We start from the raw sequence: 24,035 nt of genomic DNA on the forward strand, positions 1-24,035 counted from the left end.
GGGGGGGGGAGTGGTGGCCACCCTTCAATTTTTTTTTTTCTTTCTTTTTTAAGATTTAATTTTTTAAATTAAATTAATATTGTAATGAGGTAAAATGGAGAGTTTTGAGTAGCACTAACGACTGTTAAAATTTTTTGACGGTAGGGAGTTTATTGTAATTTCGATTGACCTAGGGAGTCAATTTCCGAAAAAAAACACCTAGGGAGTTTTTAATAAAAGCGCGTTGACCTAAGGAGTTTATATATAATTTCCCTAGTATAAATTATGTCGTGTCCCACTCAATGTATTGTTGAAAATACATGAATATTTGAAATAAAATAATATGGTGCATCAACCCCACCCTTTCTGTTCTACCCATCACATGCACGTCGGATAAATGGAAAAACTACAGTTATACATCAAATCCTTTTTTGACTGGTAATATGATTTAGTTTTTGTATGTAAGAACTATGTGCCTGGTTTATAGAATGAAAGCTTGTATAACTGTAGAATGAAAGCTTGTATAACTGTAGAATGAAAGCTTGTATATCTTATGTTCAGTCAGTTACTCCTCTTCCCAATTACTTATATGTTGTACAACTTTGCTTCTCGAGGTTCATCTCAACTGTATTTTCTGCTCCATGTCCTATTGTGTTCTTCTATTCTAATGATTTTTGTGCTAGACCATCTAATCTGATATTAAAATGGCAGGTGTAGAAGAGCGAAATATTGAAATTAAACTTAGAACATATGGTCCTCAGGAACACAATGGTCCTGTAATCTTGGTTGCTAATTCATGTTGCAGCCGGGATACAAAAGAAAATGTTGTAGGGGTTTGCTTTGTTGGTCAAGATGTTACAAAACAAAAGGTTATTTGGGACAAATATACACGTATGCAAGGTGACTATGTTGGAATTGTGCGGAGCCCTTCTGCACTTATTCCTCCAATTTTTATGACTGATGAGCATGGCCGATGCTTGGAATGGAATGATGCTATGCAAAAATTGTCTGGTTTGAGGAGGGAAGAGGCAATTGACCAGATGCTTCTTGGGGAGGTTTTCACTGTAAAATATTTTGGTTGTCGGGTTAAAGATCATGACACATTAACCAAGCTAAGGATACTACTTAATGGGGTAATTGCGGGCCATGATTCTGATAAGTTGTTATTTGGATTCTATGATAAGCAGGGTAATTATGTTGAAGCGTTACTTTCTGCTAGTAAAAGGACTGATTTCGAGGGAAAGGTTACTGGTGTTTTGTGCTTTCTGCATGTGGCTAGTCCAGAACTTCAGTATGCTCTTCAGGTGCAGAGGATATCAGAACAGGCTGCTGCTGATAGCATCAAAAAACTAGCATATATTCGTCGAGAAATCAGAAAGCCTCTTAATGGGGTTATGTTTATGCAGAATTTAATGGGATCTTCTGATTTAAGCAAAGAGCAGAAGCAGCTACTTAAGACGACCTCGTTGTGTCAGGAACAATTAGCTAAAGTTGTTGATGACACTGATATTGAAAGTATTGAGGAATGGTATGGCCTTTTAGCTCGAGCATCTGTTGGCATGCTTGTGTACTTAATCAGTATATATGTTTCAATATTGAACTAGTAATTATCATTCTTGATGTAGTGGTTGCTGACAAAAAAAATATACACATTCACTATATCTTGCTGTGTCAATTTTACCTTATGGTCTCTCCTCCGAGAAATTCATTAGTTTCTTGTGATCCATTAAAAGGAATGTGACTTGAGGTCCATTATGGTCTTAGACCCAATTGCTGTATGTACGATATGGTTTGTCCTGTAAACATTGTCTTGGGTTCTGTCTCCACCTGTAAATCATTCATGGCCTAGTCGCATCTTTACTCATTATTTACCCATACATGTACATTTCTAGATTTCAAATTGCATTTTAAATTGCCCTTCTCTTTTTGCTTATTGCATGTTGTGTGAAGCTCGGTGTGTATTCTATTAGCTTGCTTTTCTTGCATTGTTGTTGTTGATTTTATGCCTTCTGAAAAGCCTTTGGATCTTTGGGCTACCTGTTTGCAGCTACATGGAAATGAGATCTGCTGAATTTAACCTCGGGGAAGCTCTTGAAGCTGTCATGAATCAAGTTATGAGTATGTGCCAGGAGCGCCAGGTGCAGGTCATGCTTGATTCACCTGCTGAAGTGTCATCGATGCACTTATATGGAGACAACTTGAGGCTTCAGCAGGTCCTTTCACATTTTTTGACTAATGCACTCCTCTTCACCCCTGCAATAGAAGGATCATTTATTTCATTTAGAGTGATTCCAAGGAAGGAACGTATAGGGACGAAAATGCACATTGTCCATCTTGAATTTAGGTAATTCCATTCATACCTTTAAATATTCTATAGTTTATATTGCCAAATCAAAAACTGTCAAGGTTTATATTGCTTAAATGTGTTTCCATATAAGTTCAATAACGAGTAATTATCAGATCAAATGACAATATCTTTTTTTTTTTGATAAGTCAGATCAAATGACAATATCTGAATGATGGATTGAATATCATCATCATCTTCAAGTCATCTAGAAATAGCACCAATTCAAAGTTGTGTTCTTCACCAAAAAAATGTAAAAAGGAATCAAGTATGTGTTTGAGGCTCAATAGTACATCTAAACTGTATCCCATGAGGGTCTTTGTTCAATAAATTAAGGGACTTGGATACTGCATTACAAATTTACAAGGATATTAGGGTGGATATCAGGTGTATGAGATGAGTATTTTAAAAACCCAACTTTCTGTTACTGTGAGTACTCTGATGCATGTATGCCTATTGCTACTCAATACTTGTGGAAGAAAGGCTGCAATGGCAGCGCCCTTGTTACATATGTTGAGCCATAGTTATCCATTTTCAGAAGGATGGGTGAGAAACTTATTATATCTTTTCGAAAATGGGAAAACATCTTCAGAAACGAACTTGAGAATGTCCAAAGTTATGGGAAGAAGATTTTAGAATGCATTAGGAACCAACTTAGAGTAATTCCAAAACATGTGGGTAAACAATGCATTTGATAATAGAGAGCCCCTACTGTCGAGACCTGGTGTAAACAAGCCATTTTACAGCACCCAAACACCATGTGACACATCATCCATTTAAGAAAAATGCAAAAAATGAAAGTGAGATCAACCACACCAAATCAAAAGAGAGAGAGAAAAAAAAATCCCATAGCCGGCGAACCCAGGCCAGACCCACGTCGTGGGTCTGGCCAGATACCCATGGCGTGGGGCGTGGCTGGCGTGACCCACGGGTCTGACCAGCCGTGACCCGCTTCAAACCTGCTGTAACCCGCCTCAAAACCCATTTCTAATGCCCCAAAACCTGTTTATAATGCCTCAAAACTCGTTTCTAATGCCTTAAAACCCATTTCTAATGCCTCAGAACTCAATTTTGGATTCAAAATTAAAACTTAGAGATGGAAAGTTAACCCTTTAAGGATTTTATCACCCTAAAGGCCGGAAAGGGTGACCCAGCCAGACCCACGGCGCTGGCCGTGTGTTGCTGGTCTGGCCAGCCATGGGTCTGGCCCCATGTGTGGCTGGTCTGGCCAGCTGTGGGTCACGGCCAGACCCATGGCCAGCGCTAGGTCTCTTTTCTTCTTTCTCTTGTCTTCATCTGGTGAATTGGGGTGTAGTTTAATTTTGTGCACTTGTTGTGCTTTTGCTTATGTGGCAGTTATTGATTGGGCGCTGTAAATAGGGGGTTTTTAAGGCTCATCCGGACCAAAGTTAAACTCTTGATAATATGTATTCCAATTGTGCCAATTGTTTTTACCCTTTCTCTGCCATCTGTAACCCTCTCCAAAAAGTTTTTTTTTTTTTTTTTTCACTAGTGTCCTTTTCATTTCCTCATGCCTATCCTTTATGTTATTTCTGCATCTTTCATCACATAGTTGAATGCTTAAGAATACAATATCAAGGATAAAGACCATGGCATATAGATGTACCATATGTTAATTAGTCTAAAGAGAAACTTGGAACAGCACAAATTTGGTGAAACGTTGGAAGCATGGATTAGAAATTTTTTAGGGCATTAATTAAGTGATTTCAGAATATTTGCAGTTCTTTCTATAGTTTTGTGTTGTTACCTTCTATCATATGCAAATGAGGTACGTACTCGAACATGAAACTAAGACAAAATAGAACAATATCATTCTACATGACCTTAACATTGTGTTTAATATTCTGTGCCATGTGACATGCATCACAATTATCCTGACTAATTGTTGGGAAGTGAAAAAGGAAAAAGAATCCATTAGGACTCAATGAGTTTAATGGTGTTTAACATGGCAGGATCGCCCATCCGGCACCTGGGGTTCCAGAAAATCTAATTCAAGAGATGTTTCACCACAGCCACGGTCTCTCGAGGGAAGGTCTCGGCCTATGCATAAGTCAAAAGCTTGTGAAGATCATGAATGGCACTGTGCAATATATGAGGGAAGCAGAGAGATCATCCTTTATAATTCTTATTGAATTTCCCTTGGCTCGCCACATTGAGAGATGAATTTCACAAACAAACTAGCAGATGTTGGCCAAATAAAGTCAATGGCATGCCCATAAAAGGAGTGCCTATATAGCTAGAGTTGGACCAGGGATTGTACAGAGGCTGGATGATGCTTGAATTTTGTGCTGCCCAATTTTGGAAACTGGATTGATGACCAGAAAATGCTGAACAGGTGAGTTGAAGAGCAGTAACTGTTTCTGATGTTTCTAGAAGTAAAGAACATGTTCACTAAAACCCTTCTCACAACCTCAAGCATCTGGATCCTTTCTGTAACTTCTTTTGTTGTAACATCGTTCCTCAATTAAGTTAGCTTTGTTTTGGGAAGAGCTCACTGACTAAAGCCTTCAGCGTTTAAATCTCTCCCTCTCCCTCTCCCTCTCTCCCTCTCATCTATGAAGAGTGCAGTCTGGGGTGTTGAATAAACCAAGGAAAGGGTTGTTGTATCATGTTTGGAAGTGAATCAATAGAAGTGTATATTAATTTTGGCAACAAGGCAATTACAAGATGCATAAGGTTATTCAGTAGATTGTTATACGATTTTCATATCATTGGAATGACATGACAGTGAAAATTTGTCATTTTTTATTTTTATTTTTACAATTACTAATCCAATGATTAATTTTCACTGACATATCATCAAGTTATATGGTAATTATACAACAGTCTACTAAATAATATCATTTTTATACGAAATTTATGACCATCAACCAAATATCAGTGACTCCTTAGTTGCGTGAGAGTGCCAACATTACCATGACAGGAAGTTGGCCCATCTTGCACGAGCGAGAGCGAAAGACATGGTGCCTCTAGACATGCTACTAAATGTGATTGAATTGCCGCCTTCTCTTGTATGTATAACCAAATTTAAATGTTATATCATCTCCTTTATCAAAAGCCCTATCTTTGATGAGAGGGATATTGAAAACAGTAAGTCTACACTATGGATTGGGAAATTCAAAAATGGCAACAGCTTTTGAGATCCCAATTGGGCAACCCAAATGAACAGGTTTTGTATATGTTTCGAGTTTCTTATGCATAATATGATACCCACAAATATGCTTGGCCTACTAATAGCCACTTTTGAATGATCACCCTAGGGGTGCAAAGGCGGGCGGTTTACTTTTGAATGATCACTCATCACCCTACATTAGTGCATTGCTCAAAAAATTTTAAGAATTTGTAAAGTGTTTTCATATTTTCGTATGAAGTGGCTCCTTGAAGTTAATTTCTAAAGCCCCAAATAACTTCTTTTGAGCTTTGGCCTTTCTTTGAAAAAAAAAAAAAAAAATCTAGTTTCAGCAAAAGAGTAATATTAAAATATTAATTTAAATGGTTGAATTCACACCATGTCACATCAGCATAGTATGATTGTGGTATAAAGAATAACATTTCTCTATTTTATTTTATGTATTATTGCTTAAATTTTAAAGTAATGTTATGTTTCACATTTATTTATCACATTCAAGTTAGTGTTTTAAGTGGCTTCTCATGTTAACCAATTAAAATACGAAGCATTAGCTAATGTGATATGAGTGTGATAAATAGGTATAAAAAATGACAATACTCCAAATTTTAAGTTGAATAAGGTGGGTTGACAATGTCATGTCCGTATAGTTGGATAATTGTGTAGTATATAACATTATCTTATAACATAACTAGTAACGATGGTTTAAGACGCTAAACATGCCCTAATAAGCATGTAAATTCCAAACAGTTTGACAAGAGAAAACCCTCCAAAGGCGCCAAAAGAAGTTACCCGAACGTTGCTGTCTTAGCAATACTACTATGTTTCGGTGGTACCTTACATGCACTCATAGGCGCCTACCCTACAATTCAAACCCTGCTTTTACTACGCTCACTGTCTCACCCATTCCACCACAAGACAACCCTATTTCCCTCAAACATCAAAACCCAACAAATCACCTTAGACCTTCCCCTCCTATCACCCCCTTACAACACTTAGTTGATCAGTACAAAACATCTCACTCCCAAGTTACAACCCCACCCACCTCATCACATGTTTCGTATTCGGAAACGCGTGAATTTCTTATCAGTCGATACCGAGATTCTTGTTGTCCGCGAGATGCTACAGAGCTTCATTTGCAGATTTTCAAAAATGGGTTTTCCAATGATTTGTTTTTGTGCAATACTCTTATTAATGTGTATGTCAGAATTGGTGATTTGGTTTCAGCGCTTAACTTGTTTGTTGAAATGTCCGAGAGGAATTTGGTTACTTGGGCTTGTTTGATTTCGGGGTATGCCAAGAATCGCATGCCTGATGAGGCGTGTGCAACTTTTAAATGGATGATTTGCAAAGGCTTTTTTCCAAATACCTATGCTTTTGGTGGTGCTCTTCGAGCTTGCCAGGAATTTGGATCGCCAGGGGTTGAATTTGGGATGCAAATTCACGGGTTACTATCAAAAACTCACTATGCACTTGATGCGGTGGTGTGTAATGTGCTGATGTCAATGTATGGGAATTGTCTGGGTTCTGCTGATTATGCTCGCCGTGTTTTTGAGCAGATACAAATCAGGAATTCAACATCATGGAATTCTATTATTTCAGTTTATTCTCAAAGAGGAGATGCAGTTTCTGCTTTTGAACTCTTCTCAAGAATGCAGCAGGAGAGTTCAGGATTCAGTTCAAAACCTAATGAGTATACGTTTGGAAGTTTAATAACTGCTGCTTCTTCATCAGTTGATTGTGGAGGGATTTTGCTTAGGCAGATGCTCACTAGGGTTAAGAAGTCTGGATATCTTGGGGATCTTTATGTTGGTAGTGCTTTCATAAGTGGATTTGCCAGGTTTGGACTGATTGATTTTGCTAAGCAAGTTTTTGAGCAGATGAGTGAGAGGAATGCGGTCTCCCTGAATGGTTTGATGGTTGGATTGGTGAGGCAAAAACGAGGAGAAGAAGCAGCTGAAGTTTTCATGGAGATGAGAACCTTGGTTGATGTCAATCTTGATTCCTATGTGATTCTATTAAGTGCCTTTCCCGAATTCACTGTATTGGAGGACGGCAAAAGAAAGGGAACAGAGGTCCATGCATACGTAATCCGAACTGGCTTAATTGACATCAAGCATGAAATTGGGAATGGGCTTGTTAATATGTATGCTAAATGTCATGCTATTGCTGATGCTTGTTCTGTTTTTAGGCTCATGGTTAATAAAGATTCAATCTCATGGAACACCATGATCTCTGGTCTTGACCAGAATGAGTGTTTTGAAGATGCAGTCAATTGCTTCCAAGCAATGAGGAGAACTGGAGAGATGCCTTCAAATTTCACTTTGATTAGTACTTTGAGTTCATGCGCAAGCTTGGGGTGGAAGATGCTGGGACAGCAAATACATTGTGAAGGACTTAAATTGGGACTTGATTTGGATGTTTCAGTTTCTAATGCTCTTCTTGCACTATATGCGGAAACTGGATGTCTTATGGAATCTGAGAAAGTTTTCTCCTTGATGCCAGAGTATGATCAGGTTTCATGGAATTCAATTATTGGGGCTTTTGCTGATTCAGAGGCATCAGTTGTAAAAGCTGTAAAATATTTCCTAAACATGATGCGAGCTGGGTGGTGTCTTAACAGAGTAAGCTTTATAAATATTCTTGCAGCAGTGTCATCTCTTTCACTTCATCAACTGGGCCATCAGATTCATGGTCTAGTGCTAAAATACTGTGTTGCAAAAGATACTGCTATTGAGAATGCACTTTTGGCTTGCTATGGAAAGTGGGGAGAGATGGATGAATGTGAGAGGATTTTTTCTAGGATGTCTGAGAGGAGGGATGAAGTAAGTTGGAATTCTATGATTTCTGGATACATACACAACGAAGTTTTGCCCAAGGCCATGGATTTGGTTTGGTTTATGATGCAGAGAGGTGAGAGATTGGACTGTTTCACCTTTCCCACTGTTCTCAGTGCTTGTGCCTCTGTTGCAACACTAGAGCGTGGCATGGAAGTCCATGCTTGTTCGATAAGAGCTTGTTTAGAATCTGATGTTGTAGTTGGCAGTGCACTCGTTGACATGTATACTAAATGTGGAAGAATAGATTATGCTTCGAGATTTTTTGAATTGATGCCTGTGAGGAATGTATATTCTTGGAATTCAATGATATCAGGTTATGCACGCCATGGACATGGAGACAAAGCTTTGGAGCTTTTTTCACAAATGAAGTTATATGGTCAACCACCAGATCATGTCACCTTTATTGGGGTCTTATCAGCTTGTAGCCATGTGGGCTTGGTGGATGAAGCGTTTAAGCATTTCACATCCATGAGTGAAGTATATGGTTTGGCTCCTCGAGTTGAGCACTTTTCATGTATGGTAGATCTCCTTGGGCGGGCAGGTGAACTTAACAAGATAGAAGACTTCATCAATAAGATGCCAATGAAACCAAATGTTCTTATTTGGAGGACAGTTTTAGGGGCTTGCTGCCGAGCTAATGGTCGTAACACAGAGCTAGGTCAGAGGGCTGCTAAAATGCTTTTGGAGTTGGAACCTCAAAATGCTGTTAACTATGTGCTTCTTTCTAACATGTATGCTTCTGGAAGGAGGTGGGAAGATGCGGCAAAAGCTAGAATTGCTATGAAGAAAGCAGCTGTAAAGAAGGAAGCTGGGTGTAGTTGGGTAACCATGAAGGATGGTGTTCATGTTTTTGTGGCTGGAGACAAATCACACCCAGAGAAAGATCTGATATATGAAAAACTAAAGGAACTTAACAGGAAAATGAGAGATGCCGGATATGTGCCCGAGACAAGATTTGCACTATATGATCTTGAGCTGGAAAACAAGGAAGAACTCCTAAGCTATCATAGTGAGAAACTAGCAGTTGCTTTTGTTCTCACTCGCAAATCAGGGTTGCCTATAAGGATAATGAAAAATCTCCGGGTTTGTGGTGACTGCCACACTGCCTTTAAATATATATCTAAGATTGTTGGTCGGCAAATAGTATTACGGGATACAAACAGATTTCATCATTTTCATGAAGGTAAGTGTTCATGTGGGGATTACTGGTAATCAATTACTGGATTAGATTTTACAAAAATATGAATTTACTGAAGGTCCATTGTTTCTAAAGGGTTAAGAATACCATGGCACAGCTAGCAGAATATTACAGGGAAACTTCCTACAGTTCCTTTGTATCGGAAGAGTTAATACCAAGGCGCAGATTTATACTTTGATTGGCTCTCAAAGGCAGATCATGAAGGCAATTTACTCATGAAAAAGGGAATAGGGGGTGGTTTTGCTGTTCTTTCCGCTGTAATAATGATGGATCTATTTCTCACATTTCTTTCAATTTGCAATATGTTAAGCTGATGGAATTTGGTTTGTATGAGAAGATCCATTTTTGAGATGGGAGCATGAAGGATGATATTTATACTGCCCAACCATTATGTTTACTGAAACTGTTTACAATGTAGATTGCAACGAATAATAGGATCCTCAGCAAAGTTTTCCTTCTAATGAAGACATCCAAAAAAAACATGCTGGATGTGCAGTTAAAATCGGACTTCCTTGGATGCTAGTCACCTTGATGTTTACTGCAAAAAGGAAGTAGGGCTCCGCAGATAGCTACTGAACAAAGAGATTTTTAATTGATGCTTTTTACTGAAGTTTTTTTACTTTGTTTTGTGTTTTGAGGAATCTTAGATTCTGATGTAAATATGAGGCATATTAGTGGTGTATTTTGCTATGCAAGCTTGATTGTTCTTTCCCCTTGAACCAGATGATGGGATTTTATGATACCCTTGTGTTACACATGGCTTTTATGTTAAGAGTAGGAGGAGAAGAAGGAATCAAGAAAGAAAGTATCAGCAACAACTGGTTTTCCTAAGGGACAGTTTATGATGTTCATATTGACAAATTGTTCTAATATTTATCTCATTTCTACTGAATCTTTTGTTACATTTTTTTTTTAGATCAATCACAAATACTACTATTATTATGGATATACCATATAAAATAAATAAATAAATAAATAAAATAAAAAATAAAAAATAAAAACTCAATGTAATTTTAGCATTCAATGCGTATTCCTTCAAGAATGTTTTGGAGTAAATTTAGGAATAGAATCCTCTCCAGTCCAAAATGGATTGGAGAATATTCAGTTTTTAGTTATGATTTCTTCTTAGAAATCCTAAAGCCATAAATAGGGCACCTATACACTAACAAAAAATAATAATAAAATATTATTTTAGATTTAAAAATAAATAAAAATAAAAATAATAAAAAATTAAAAAATATTTTTAAAAAAACTAAGGGTGGCCGGCCAGCCCATGGCCCAACGGGGGTGGTCCGGCCACCCCATTAATTTTTTTTTTTTTAGTTTGGCCCTAGGGGGGTGGCCGGACCACCCCATAGGGCCAAATGATTTTTTATTTATTTTTTTATTTTTATGGCTTTAGTGTAGTGGTAAGCTTTAATTAATTTACTAATTTAGTTTATTGATCTTCTTGAATTTATGACATTTCCTTCTTGAAAGTCTCTCTTGGGATGTGGATGAGACAATGGGATACTGGTAAGACCCACAACTCAGGCCCATTATACAAATGAGTCAGTTGAGCCCATTATACAAATACAAATAATAATACTACGACTACTAATTTAGTAAAGGAAAACTACTGGCCACTACATTTGAGGATTAAGAACCCAAAAAACAAGAGTATTTGAAAAGGGTTCTGGTTAGGGTTTTTATTATTTTTCACGAGATTCTCGTCCTGGTACGTAGTGTAAGTGTAATTAGTCAGTTTTTCCAATTAATTGTTGTATATTTAACTTAAAGATTGACTCTTTCATCAAATTTTACATATATGTATACCTAAGTTCACACTCTCTCATGTAGCTTTAAGATTAAAGGGTAATTTTCATCGTCACGTCAAAAATGATGATAGACGAAGTGTGCATTTGGAAGTTCTCATAGCATTTCTCTTTTTATTTTCCTTACCAGTGCTTACAGGTGCTCTGCAACACTACATTGTTAATGGCAGAAAGGTTAGAATGATTTGAGGGCTTTTTTCTTTACTGGGTATGTGATATTATCGCAATTAGTGCATAATTTTTTTGTTCAGTTTTTAGTTTTCACCTAAATTTGGGGTTTCAATACGTTATGCTTGAAGTGTCAAATCTCCGTTAGAGCTGGGTATGTTTCATTTTGCTTTTAGACCTACCTGATTCTGCTGTGAAATTGTCGTACATAAACAATTCAAGCAAAATTTAGGTTTTTTAACTCTTTTTTATTTTTTTATTTTATTTTATCTTTCCCTATATGAAACTGATCATTGAATTAGCTAAATTAGATTTTTCTTTTCATTTTTACTTCATTTTTCATTCCTGGGTTTGCTGTGATTTGAACCACATTGTGAAATCAGAATCCCTATAATGGTTTCTAGCTATTTGTAAATATCCCTGCGCCTGCCTGAACAGTTTATGCCTCCAAGAAAGCTTGTTCCTATCATCATTCTGTTTTAGCTTTCCCTTCATTTTGGTGCTGAAAATGAGGATAATGAAAGAAATGATTTTTATGAATATCATGTTTCAGAATTTTTGGTTATGAAGGTATTAAAGAAGTAACTACATTCAAGAAAGATTATTGTCTTGGGGTTAGTTAAGTTGAGATTTTTTGTTTTCCAAATACCAACTTAGGAAAATTCCAGCAATTTCCAGACTGCTATGCCTTGTACCCGGTCAAAGACTGCTATGCCTAGTGCCCGGTCAAAAACTTTTGAAGCAAACAGATGGTGCTCCACCCTGACGTACCGGCAGCTGGGACGCATTTGGCGGGATTACCGTATCTGGAGCTCTATAAACCTTAGGATTCCTAATTCTGATGAAAGGGTGTCCGCCTTCACTGGCAGGGACGAAGTGGGCCTGCACGAGGACTCACTGAAGGCTGGGCTTCGATTCCCGATTCCCGATTCCCGATTCCCGATTCCCCGTGAGGTTAGGGAGGTGCTGGCCTACCTTAATCTTGCCCCCTCCCAGCTGCTGCCAAATACATGGCAAACCCTATTAGCTTGTTCTGTTCTCTCACCCTCTGTTTTTGGAGCCAAGCATCATTTGTCAGTGAAGGAATTCCTGTACTGCTACCGCCCTGAAGAGAAGTACATCGGGTGGTGGACCTTCCACTGTCACGGCTCCAAATGGAATGTTGTGTCGGATCTCCAATCCAGTAACAAGAAGTGGAAGAATAGGTTTTTCTTAATCTCCGGCAGTGAGTGGGAGTTCAGGAATATGGACATGGCGGACAAACAGAAGCCAATAGGTGTCAATAGGAGATGGGGATACCTTCGCCCAAAAGGTGAGTTTGTTATGGTTTTCTTTTTGACCATTGTTCATTGTGGGTTTTCGCCGGCTCGTTTTTGTTTGCTCATTTCCTTTTTGTCTTATGCAGCTCATTCTAAGCCCAATTTGAGCGTGGAGGAGTTGGGGTGGGTGAATCAGTTGGCAAACACAAAGGGGAGTTTTCGTGAGTTGACATCCATGGGGAACATGGAGAAATACTTTTTTCACCCTAAGCTCTCTCTAGCAGGGATAGGTAAATGTGACACCCCTATTCCAGTAGGGGCTATATCTGTTTTTTTGTGTGTTCAACCACATTCCTTTCCTTGGCAGGCATAATTTCAAACGATACTCGGGCCATTGTTAAGTCACAGAAGTCCCAGGCTCAAGGTTTGAAAGAGGCTGATGCCCGCCCGAGCAAAAAGGCAAAGACTTCTCGGGAGAATACTACTCCCGAGGACGCTCACGCTCTGAGGTGTTTAGCTTCCTTTGTTGCGTTCAGTTCTAAGGGCCTCTGGAAGGAAAAAGTCCCTTCTCAAACCAAGTCAGCGGAGGCGCCTTCGGCTGCTGCTACACCTGCAACATCTCTGGATCATGTTCCGATGCCTGAGGCTTCTAAACCGCTGACTGCTCGGGCCTCAAAAATGGGGCCAGCTGCCCAACCTGAGTGGACTGTGCCTATGGGACTTGAAGCTTCTGCCTCATTTGGTTTTGATGTCCTATTTATTATTAGCAGGAATGGTGAGGTAGCAACTGAACAGCCTGGAGCCCTGCACAGTGTGGATCGGGTGCCTGAAGGGAGAGGGAAGGGAGTGGCCCTCTGACCCGCCTGAGAGCTCTGATTCTGGCGAGCAAGCCGAACTTCCTCAGACAACACAATCTGGTCCCCGTTCTCCGGCTAGGTGGGTAGAACAGCTCAGGCACCCAATGAGGGTGCTTGAGAAGGTTTTTCCTGCGGACTGCTTGGCGAAGAGGAGGGGAGAGCCTTGCAAAAACATCTGTGAGAGGTTATGTGGCCTCCTAGCTCAGGTAAGAGTCTATGCATATTCTGGACTTAGTCAGCTTCTATTTCTCTCTGAACTTATCTGTTCCATTTTATGTGTCCTTAGGCTGCATTGGAGACACTGGCTCTTTGCAAAGAGCAAGACCTGCACGAGAATGACCTACAATCCTTGGGCGAGCTTGAGACTACACGGGCAAAACTGAAAGATACCCAGGCTCAACTTGACGATGCTCGAGCCCAACTTAATGAGACTGCGCTCTTCAGAACTCTCTGCAGCGACCTGAAGGCTAAGGTAACCAAGTGTAATTTGACACGAGCAGTACTGGAGGAGAAGGAGGCCGTGCTCAAATCTGTCAAGGAGCTAGAATCGGAGAAGGCCAGATCAGCCAAGCTTGGATCAATCGATACTGACTTTGGGGCTGCCCGAGCTAAGCTGGAGGCACTGCACAAAGAGTTTGAGTCAGAGAAGACCAAGTCTACAGCTTTGGAGGGTCTTCGGGAGGAGCTAGCAGCTGAGAAGAAAAGGTTGGCCAAAGTGGAAGCCAATCTTCAGGCTAAACAAGCTGAGTTGACGACGGAGCTTAACGATGTCAAGACCGAACTTGATGCTGAGTTGGCCCGTTCCTCCCAGCATGGAATCAAGCTAAGTACCATGCAGAGGGGGTTGGAGAATACTCAACTGAAGCTGAGGCACAGCCAGGGGAAGTTGGAGTCAGTTTCAGATAAGTTGGAAATTACCCGGAAAGACCTGGAAACTGAGAGAGCTTAACATCCCAACTTGAGAGCCAACTTTGGAAGGCTCGGATGAGCAGGACAACCGCCTGGGGCATCGGTTTCACACAAGGGTTTGACACCCTCAGGGACTTGGTCGAAGGAGGTCCCCCAAAAATGGACATTTCAAAGCTTGATGCGGAGGACTTTGTTCCAGGTATTGTTCAAATAAAAAAATTCTCTCACTCTTGAGGCCCTTTGTTTATAAAATTTCACAGCAACAAGGGTAGAAGCAATTTAGCATCTGGGAAGGGTTTCTTTATTGATTTACCAATTAAGAACAAGATTAGAAGAAATAAGAGGCTTTTATTCCTTGGATTCCATACTTATATTCAAGCTCATTTTCAGGGGTCGTGCCATCTTATAGAGGATCTTTACATAGGTGCCGACTGTAATTATTAATTGATGAACTAACAGCTGAGTCCTCTCCGAACTGCAGGAGATAGAACATCAAATGCATTAATTCATTGGTTGGTTTCATCTGGAAATCTCTAAATATTACTCTCAATCACTTGGTTATGACAACGTCAAAGATACTAAGTGTTAATTGCTGCAACTTCTGCCAACGAGTTGAAAACCTCTGTATGTTCTCTCTCTCCCTCTTCCTCTCAAACTCATATATTTATGCAGGTGTGTGTATGTGTGCTAGCTACATATGCTATAAGTATGAGTGTTAATTATATATTAGAAAGACTCCAACATCAAGCGGTACCAGCTTTATTGAAAAGGTACAAGGCATATTATACATTACATCCAGGAACCTACCAACCTCCTTATGGGAGATTTTGATGAGGTTATCTCTTCCTCTCTGAAAAGTGAAAACACACAAAACACAGGGATAGACTACTGTCATGGATGAGATGATTACAGTGATTTGAAGTGATTCAGAACTGAATCAGAAAGCTTAGAGAAAACCCACACTATACAGGTTAGAGCTTCCTTGGACAATATTACATTTATAAACAAATTTTAATAAATAAAATTGATGAGGTGATGTATTCTTGGTGCTTTATTTCTCATTGTTTTTTAACTGAGTGAAAACTGGCACTTGGGTGAACTCGAGCAAATATTGTGTGGAAGATACAATCTGTAAACAAAACTCCGAGAACTACCTTGCTGCACTGGTATTCATTTTGGTTCAATTATTTGTTACATATAAGCTTCCCACATGTCACTTTATCTAAAAATAATCAAAAATATCAATGCCTATTTTTGGTTAATTAGATTAGTTTGAAATAAAAGAACTGTGATACATTGTATTGGCTGAGCCCTTTAGAGTTTAGATTTGAACGATTTTGGGGATGCATTTTTAGTTTATGCTCCGATTTCACTGGATATCTCTTAACCATTAATTCAACTAATTCAAGGGCTTCCAATTTTCCAGGTGGTTTATTGTTGGAGCTCCTAACAGCACAATCTGTTTTTCATCTACAGATCTAAGTGGGTCATTTTCACTTTGGTAGATGTCTCATTTGGAGGGTTTCTTTTTTGTTTTGCATTCTATGTAGTGTCTAACTGTCTATTGTTTCTTTTATTCATATGAGTTTCTGAATTTTAGAGAAATGGGGGATCTGTGCAATGATTGTATTTAGAGAAATGGCGAGTGAAATACATAAACTTGCTTGTGTTATGAGCTTCTTAATATAAAATTTGAAATTTTTGGCTATCTTCTTTTTTCAAAAAGTCCATTTAAGATTATCTTTGTCCTTTTCCTATTAAATACAAAATACTAGCGACTTTATAGGTTTCGTTCCTCCCAGCTTTTCATACCTATATGAGGGAGATGAGGTGAACATGACTCTGGGTCTCAGGTTAAGTTAGAGGGTAAATACTCCGCGAGAAGATTTCAGAGAATCTTATCTGGATTTTGGCTACAAGGAGCAAAGCGCAGATCAACAAGGTATGCAATTGAGCTCTGTATGACTTCAGAAAGATATCATGTATTTTTGTTCTCATTTTGACCTCGCATCTTGCTGTTAATTGAGTTATTGCATGGCACTTTGGCTTGGAATGGTTTGGGTTTCTCATGGGAATTCAGGGGCTATTGAGTATTCAGGTAAATCAATAAAGGATCCGAGATTCTTGAGGCCCTCGCATCTCTGGAAGACAATATTGCTCAAGATGGCCGGTCCACTTCTGAAGGAGTTCTACATGAAGAGGACCCTGCTGAACCTGGGACCGATGAAGCCCAAAGTAGTTCTTCTTCGGCATGATTTTCTGTAGGATTTTTGCTGTTTTTGTTTTCTTTTTGTATCCAAACTGTGCCTAATGTGTTGCGGCGTTTTTACATGACTTTCCTTTGCGCATAGACTTGGAAGCACTTAGGTTAGATTGGCTCCGTGCCTGGCACTTACAAGAGCCCTTTTGTGTACATTTAGGAAGAATACCAAAGAGTTAGCAGAATAGTACAGAGAAACTTCCTATAGTTCCCTTGTATGGCACATATTTTGGGTAAGAGTTCATACCAAGGCACATATTTATACTTTCGATTGGCTCTCAAAGGCAGATCATGAAGGCAATTTACTCATATAAAAAAGGGGTTTTTGCTGTTTTTTCCACACTAACAATGATGAATCTATTTCTCTCATTTCTTTCAATTTGCAATATGTTAACGCTGATGGAATTTGTTGTGTGTCAGAAGATCCATTTTTGATATGGGAACATGAAGAAGGATGCTATTTATACTGCGATGTTTACTGCAACTTTTTACAATCTAGATTGCAACGAAAGGCAGGATCTTCAGCAAAGTTTTCCTTCTAATGAAAGGCATCAAAAGAAACAAACAAAAAAAAAAAAAAAAAAAAAAAAAGGAAGAAAATTCATGCAGGATGTGCAGTTAAAATAAGAGTTTCTTGGATGCTAAGTCACCTTAATGTTTATTGATCTACTATCAAAAACTCAATGCATAATCCTAGCATTCAAAGCCTATACCCTTCAGGAATGTGTTTTGAATAAACTCTAATTAATTTACTAATTTGGTTTCATTAATCTTCTTGAATTCATGCCATTTCCTTCTTGAGCAGACAATGGGATGCTGGGAAGACCCGCATAATAAGGCCCACAAACCGGCCCATCATACAAATAAGTTTGTTAAGCCCACGACCCATCCCAGTTGTTGCCACGTCATCATAGAGCCGAGTGAATGACATGTCATTTTGCTTACTTGGCAAGGTTCTGGAATTGGGCTTTTCTAAAGAGGGCCCATACGAAGATTTTGGGCCCCCATTGACTTACACTATAATAATATATAATATATTATAATAATACGAATACTAAATTTAGTAAAACTACTGCAGGGGACGATGAAGAACCCAAAGCACAAACAAAAACAGAGTACCTGAAAAACGGTTCTGATTAGGGTTTTTATTATTTTTCACAAGATTCTCGTCCTGGTACGTAATCTATATCTAATTAATCAGTTTTTTCAGTTAATTTTTGTATTATTTGCCTTGATGTTCGACTCTTTCATCAAATTCTGTTCCATAATTTTTACTTTCCTTATCAGTGCTTACAGGTGCTCTGCAACACCACATTGTTAAAGGCAGAGAAATTAGAATCATTTAAAGGCTTTTTTGTGCAATTTTATTTACTGGGTATGTGATAATATCGCAATTAATGCATAGTTTTTTTTTTTTTTTTTTGTTCAGTTTTTAGTTTACACTATCTGAAGCTAAATTTGGGGTTTCTATTCGTTTTGTTTGAAGTGTCAATCTCCGTTAGAGCTGGGTCCGTTTCCTTTGGTTAGACCTACCTGAGTCTGCTTTGAAATTGTGGTACATAGACAATCTCAAGCTAAATTTAGGTTTTTTTAACTGGTCCTATTGATTTTATCTTTCTCTATATGAAAATGATCCTTGTATTAGCTAAATTAGATTTTTTGTTTTTTTGTCATTTTTACTTCATTTTTCATTCCTTGGTTTGCTATGACTTGAACTACATTTTTAAAGAAAATGAAATCCCTTAGACTGGTTTTCTGTCTATTTGCAAGTATCCCTACCTGAACAGTTTATGCGGCCAAGAAAGCTTGTTCCTATTTAGCTTTCCCTTCATTTTGGTGCTGAAACTGAGGATAATGTAGAAAATGAAGTTTTTAGTATTATGTTTTAGAAAAAATGTTTGTCTTTTTACTTATCAAAAAAAAAAAAAAAAAAAAGTTTTAGAATTTTTGGTTTTCAGGGTATCAAAGAAGTAAGTACCCGTAAGAAAGATTGATGTCAGAGGCTTTCACTATTTTCATTATCTGCTTTAAGTTTGGTTTGTGGTCTCTCTTCTTTTTCATTGAGAAAAGAAAAGAGTCGACTCAATTTTAAGTTGAACCTATATCTAAGCAGGACTTCAGGGCAAAGCCGAATCTTTGCAGTAGTTGAAAAAATAATTTTTAACTCAAGCATTGAAAAGTTCATGTTAGAGAGTTCGACCTTAAATTCTTGAAAGCTTCCACAGTCCACGGTTGATCAGAAAACAAGGGAATATGCAAATGGAAGCAAATATTGATACTTTATTTGCTATGCTTTTAGTTTCAATACACAAATAAATAAATGAACTTAATTGATGAAAATAATTGTATTTAATTTTATTTTGGGTGAATGTTTTCATTTTCTTCTGCCTCAAATAATTTAACTATTTTATTCTTTTTCTGTGTATTCTCAGCTACAAAACAAAAGAACAAGAGTTTTGGAACATTTTTTTTGGTTTTGCGATCAAAATGACGATGAAGCCATCAAACAACATCTGGATTCGACGCCAACAGTGCCCATGTGGAGATTGGAAGTGTTATATCAAGTATGAAGGAGATGATCAGGCTTCAGTAAGCTCTCAGCTACTGAAGAGTGAAACAATGCCATCATCATCATCGGCGGAAGCAGTCTTTACTCCTTATGTGGGTCAAATTTTCAGAACTGATGACGATGCTTTTGAATACTATAGCAATTTTGCCCGGAAGAATGGGTTTTCAATTCGAAAAGCACGATCAACCGAAAGCCAAAATTTAGGTATATATAGACGAGATTTTGTTTGTTATCGGTCAGGGTTTAATCAACCCAGAAAAAAAGCCAATGTGGAGCATCCAAGGGAGCGTAAATCAGTTCGATGTGGATGTGATGCAAAATTATATTTGACAAAGGAAATTGTTGATGGTGTTACTCAATGGTATGTTTCACAATTTAGTAATGTTCATAACCATGAATTATTGGAAGATGACCAAGTTCGCCTACTTCCTGCTTATCGGAAAATACAGGAGGCTGATCAAGAACGAATTCTTTTACTCTCAAAAGCTGGGTTTCCTGTGAACCGGATAGTGAAAGTGTTGGAGTTAGAGAAGGGTGTTCAACCTGGGCAGTTGCCGTTCATAGAGAAGGATGTTAGAAATTTTGTTCGGACATGTAAAAAGACTGTACAAGAAAATGATGCTTTGCTCACTGAGAAAAGGGAGAATGATACACTGGAACTTGTCGATGCCTGCAAGGCTATGGTGGATAGGGATCCAGATTTTGTTTATGATTATACCACAGATGAAAATGGTAAGGTTGAAAATATTGCATGGTCATCTGGTGACTCTGTTCGCTCATATACAGTATTTGGTGACGTAGCTACTTTTGACACCTCATATCGTTCTATCACCTATGGATTGCTCCTTGGAGTATGGTTTGGTATAGATAATCATGGCAAGGCAATTTTCTTTGGGTGTGTTTTGCTACAAGAAGAAAATTCTCATTCATTTGCATGGGCTTTACAGGTTTGTGGACGCAAATTCTTGTGATTAATTCGCGTCTATCTTCATGCAATTTGTTTATGATTTTTTCTTTTTGAACAGACTTTTGTTCGATTTATGAGAGGAAGACGGCCACAGACAATTCTAACTGATATAGATTCGGGCCTCAGAGATGCTATAGCAAGGGAGTTACCAAATACTAAACATGTGATATGTGTATGGCATATTCTGTCCAAATTATCTAGTTGGTTCACTTTGCCTCTTGGATCACAGTATGCAGATTTTAAAGCTGACTTTGATATGTTGTGTCATCTGGAGAGTGTAGAAGATTTTGAACATCAATGGAATCTTTTGGTTGCTCGGTTTGGACTTGTTTCAGATAAGCACATATCATTACTGTTTTCATATCGAGCATCCTGGCCACTTTCCTACACTAGAAGTTACTTCGTGGCTCGTATGTTGACAGCTGAGTTTTCTCAATCTTTGGACTCATTCTTGAAAAGAATCTTGAGTGCACCGACGTGTTTGCAAGTATTCTTTGAGCAGGTATTCTGCCTACATGACTATGTTTTGTTTCCTCTCTCCCCCTTCCCCTAACTTCCTCCACTTAGTTGATTAACTGCTTAAGATTTCTTTTTGGATCTTGTAGATTGGAATTGCTGCTAACCTTCAAAATCAAACCAGAGAAGGAATTCAGTATATGCATATCAAGACATGCATACCTATTGAAGAACATGCACGAAGTATTCTTACACCTTATGCTTTCAGTGTGTTACAACATGAAATTGTGCTGTCCATGCAATATGCAACAACAGAAATGGCAAATGGATCCTATCTTGTGCGACATTACAAGAAAATGGATGGGGAATGTTTGGTGATTTGGATACCAGATGATGAGCAAATCCACTGTTCATGTAAGGAATTTGAACATTCGGGAATATTATGCAGGCACTCTCTTCGAGTACTTATAGTGAAGAACTACTTTGAGCTCCCAGAAAGGTATTTTCTGCATCGTTGGCGGGTAGAGACTTCTTTACTTCCCATGGATGATCAACATGTTCAAATCAGCAGCGACGAGTGCACTCAAGCATTTCATTCCCTTGCTGCAACTTTATTGACAGAATCCTTGATCTCTAAGGAACGTTTTAATTATGTTCATAGAGAACTTACAGGGCTCCTCGAGCATGTTAGAAACATGCCAGTCATTGATGAATTTGCCATGAATATGGCAGCTAACAATGTCAGTGAATCTTAGGTTTGTTGATTTAGCAAATGGTGGCTAATGTGATATGAGTTCTTCACTTGGGGGCACCCTATTTCTTCAGAGATTTAGCCATGTCTGGAAGATGAAAGGAGGTCATGTGAAATGCACCACCAAGTAACAACTGACATTCATAAGCTCGTCCTGTCAATAGTTTGAAACAAACAGGGGAGTACCGATTTTTTTGACAAGTCTCCACCAGTTTCATTTTTTTCTTCTTCACTGTTTTTCCTTTGAATATTAATTCAATGTTGCAAATTTTTGGGAGGACTGGTCAGTTGTTAGTGTAAATGTAAAGTGCCTCTTTTTAATAGCTTTTATTTAAAAAGAAAAAAAAGAGTGAACTAAGAAGGTGGTGTTTCTTCTTCCTTGAATTTTACCCAATTTGACAGTGGTATTCTAGTCGCAATTATTTCATGTTGATCAAGATTTAATGCAGGCCTATCTTTTTCCTTGATTGGTTGATCAGAATGGTGAAAAAAAAGGAAGGTATCCAATTAGCACGCAGACATCTGAGAGAAGGCTTTGTGAAGTTGAGCATGACTAAGCTCTTCAACTTTGAGGCTTAAAAATAAAGCTTTTTAAAAAAAGTTCTTTCAGGCTTTTAACTCCTTTTCTCGACCCAATTCCAGACAAGTTCTCAAAAAGAGGAGAAAGTTTCTAGAGAGTGATATTTTGTGAAATGTCAATTTATCTTCCGCCGATTTATTTGAATGAAAGCAATCTTTATCTCATTGTTTTTCCATCCTTACCTTTGAAACACGACATTCTAGGAACAAATAATGCCATGGACTGGAGCCTTGAGTGCCACCATTGACTGCTGTTCAATGAAATAGAGGACGACAAGAACCTGTTACATTAATCCATGGAATTAAATTCCGTGTCTCTCATTGCCACAGAATTTGGCAACCTTCCGGTAGAAAACAGATCTTTGTCTGATCTCGTAAGGGCACAGGTTGATTATACTCCTTATTCATTTGTCTGTAGGTGGAGTAAACGTAAATCTATTGTGGGGTCATTTGATGGGGGCACTGTCAAATACGTTTAAGCTCCTGTCTCCCACTTTGCCTTGTTGCTGATTTGATATATTTTGGGTGTTTGTCACCAGGGAAACCTAGCCAGGTGCAAAGTCGATATCAGTCTTACAATGTTTCCGAACGTTAAGCTTTTGTTTGTGTTCTTGTTTCAACTTTCTTGAGCCAACATTCCGTCCAAAACCGGAACATGTTTGAGGACCATAGAATGCCAGATACGGGTGGCAATTCATATTCTCATGTCGAGTTCAAGTCGTATCGAGACATGGGTATCAACCTTAAACTAATCTATTTAATTAAACAAATCAAACCCTTTAATCCGAATGTACTAATTTTATATTAGTGCCGGATTCACGATTCGTATACAAAAATTGTCGGTCCGGGAAGAACTGACACTAGTGAGTAAGAACTAAGGGAAGCTCGTGTGTATGATGGTAGGGTCTGTGTTTCGATAACTCCAAGAAAGATTGTTGTGCAACTCATTACGCACTGAAACATGCTCCTTAAGATATGAGGATCTCAAAGTTTGGTTGGAGGTTGATTTGACCCTTTGTGCACGCCAAAATAACACACACAAAAAAAAAGTGATTGCATATAGAGATTCCCTTTTCAAGGTTGGAACGGAGCAAGATTGGGAAGCTCATCATGCGGTTAAACATGCTTGAAGATCATAGGATCTCAAAGGTTGGTTGGTAGTTGTCCCCAAATGTGTGGGAAAGTGGCCCAAAAAAAGTGATTGCACCCATTATATTTGAGTATTTGCGATTGCCAGAAGCTTTAGCTAGCTATTGTGACTTGGCAGTGCACTTAACCACCTAAGAATTTGGTGTACGCATTTGTCCATAGAGTTATTTGAGGATTGGGATTCTCTTATATTTTCTGTCTGAATTTTGTGGGGGAAGAAACCCGAGAGCCTGAGGTGTCCGAGCAGGTGGGCGGTGCATTCCGAGCTATTCAAAGACCTGTTTGAACATTTCAGGACCTGGAGCCTCCTCTCTCATTCAATGCCAGAGAGGCAAGCACTTAAAATTCGGGCAAAAAATTTCAAGAAACATCTGTTTGTTCTCTATAGTATCTAGTATTGTATAGATGTTAAAATGAGACAATTTTTCTCTCTTTTAGAGGGATTCTGGTAAAAATTCATATGCATTAAACTGAGACCAATTCTCTCTCGCTCTCTCTAATTTTTTTTTTTGCATCTTGCGAAAGACCCGGGCTGAAGTCAAGTGAGTAATTGCTTGGTAGCTTCTTTCCCTTTCCATGGAAATAGAAAGATAACGTTCACACGCATAAAGCAAGACAAAGACTTTATGCGACAAGGACATATAATACACGGAAAAATTGAAATAAGAGTACATAAAAGTTAAAACCCTCCTCGTAAGAACAGATGACTGGCAGGTAATTTGAAAGTATTCTGCCCCCTTCTTGCCCCATTTATGGTCCTTAGTTTTTGGTTGATACCTAAAAACTGT

At 38.5% G+C, this 24,035-nt stretch overlaps 5 protein-coding genes across 12 annotated transcripts in view; all 5 read left to right on the top strand.

The window, feature by feature from the left end:
- LOC132180395 (phytochrome C) overlaps positions 1–4,953 on the top strand; it is a 9,038-nt gene extending 4,085 nt beyond the window's left edge. The window contains exons 2-4 of the mRNA XM_059593197.1: positions 691–1,507; positions 2,027–2,323; positions 4,297–4,953. Of these exons, the coding sequence (XP_059449180.1) occupies positions 691–1,507; positions 2,027–2,323; positions 4,297–4,507 (1,325 nt within the window). The 3' untranslated portion in view covers positions 4,508–4,953. The remainder of the gene's footprint in view (positions 1–690; positions 1,508–2,026; positions 2,324–4,296) is intronic.
- Positions 4,954–6,268: 1,315 nt separating this feature from the next.
- On the top strand, positions 6,269–9,837 carry LOC132180343 (putative pentatricopeptide repeat-containing protein At5g09950). Its single transcript, XM_059593138.1, has one exon. The coding sequence runs from the start codon at positions 6,293–6,295 to the stop codon at positions 9,521–9,523; it is 3,231 nt and encodes a 1,076-aa protein (XP_059449121.1). The 5' UTR covers positions 6,269–6,292; the 3' UTR covers positions 9,524–9,837.
- Positions 9,838–11,130: 1,293 nt separating this feature from the next.
- Positions 11,131–13,636, top strand: LOC132180322 (uncharacterized). Of its 5 annotated transcripts, none has more exons than XM_059593114.1 (5): positions 11,131–11,235; positions 11,454–11,531; positions 12,149–12,803; positions 12,897–13,040; positions 13,118–13,636. In XM_059593114.1, the coding sequence occupies exons 3-5, from the start codon at positions 12,176–12,178 to the stop codon at positions 13,606–13,608; spliced, it is 1,263 nt and encodes a 420-aa protein (XP_059449097.1). In that variant the 5' UTR covers positions 11,131–11,235; positions 11,454–11,531; positions 12,149–12,175; the 3' UTR covers positions 13,609–13,636. The 5 variants fall into 5 exon arrangements, with proteins under 5 accessions (XP_059449097.1, XP_059449096.1, XP_059449095.1 ...); XM_059593113.1 differs by having other exon boundaries at positions 11,454–11,497; XM_059593112.1 differs by having other exon boundaries at positions 11,131–11,226.
- Positions 13,615–17,044, top strand: LOC132180325 (uncharacterized). Its single transcript, XM_059593117.1, has 3 exons — positions 13,615–13,813; positions 13,894–14,715; positions 14,998–17,044. Exons 1-2 carry the CDS (start codon positions 13,712–13,714, stop codon positions 14,554–14,556), a joined length of 765 nt encoding a protein of 254 aa, XP_059449100.1. The 5' UTR covers positions 13,615–13,711; the 3' UTR covers positions 14,557–14,715; positions 14,998–17,044.
- Positions 17,045–17,857: 813 nt separating this feature from the next.
- Positions 17,858–21,930, top strand: LOC132180319 (putative protein FAR1-RELATED SEQUENCE 10). Of its 4 annotated transcripts, XM_059593104.1 has the most exons (6): positions 17,858–17,950; positions 18,064–18,151; positions 18,263–18,331; positions 19,209–20,292; positions 20,371–20,814; positions 20,918–21,930. In XM_059593104.1, the coding sequence occupies exons 4-6, from the start codon at positions 19,264–19,266 to the stop codon at positions 21,521–21,523; spliced, it is 2,079 nt and encodes a 692-aa protein (XP_059449087.1). In that variant the 5' UTR covers positions 17,858–17,950; positions 18,064–18,151; positions 18,263–18,331; positions 19,209–19,263; the 3' UTR covers positions 21,524–21,930. The 4 variants fall into 4 exon arrangements, with proteins under 4 accessions (XP_059449087.1, XP_059449085.1, XP_059449088.1 ...); XM_059593102.1 differs by lacking the exon at positions 18,263–18,331; XM_059593105.1 differs by lacking the exon at positions 18,263–18,331 and having other exon boundaries at positions 18,073–18,151.
- The last annotated feature ends 2,105 nt before the right edge of the window (positions 21,931–24,035 follow it).

Source organism: Corylus avellana, chromosome ca5, assembly GCF_901000735.1.
Source record: "Corylus avellana chromosome ca5, CavTom2PMs-1.0".
NCBI classification, from domain to species: domain Eukaryota; kingdom Viridiplantae; phylum Streptophyta; class Magnoliopsida; order Fagales; family Betulaceae; genus Corylus; species Corylus avellana.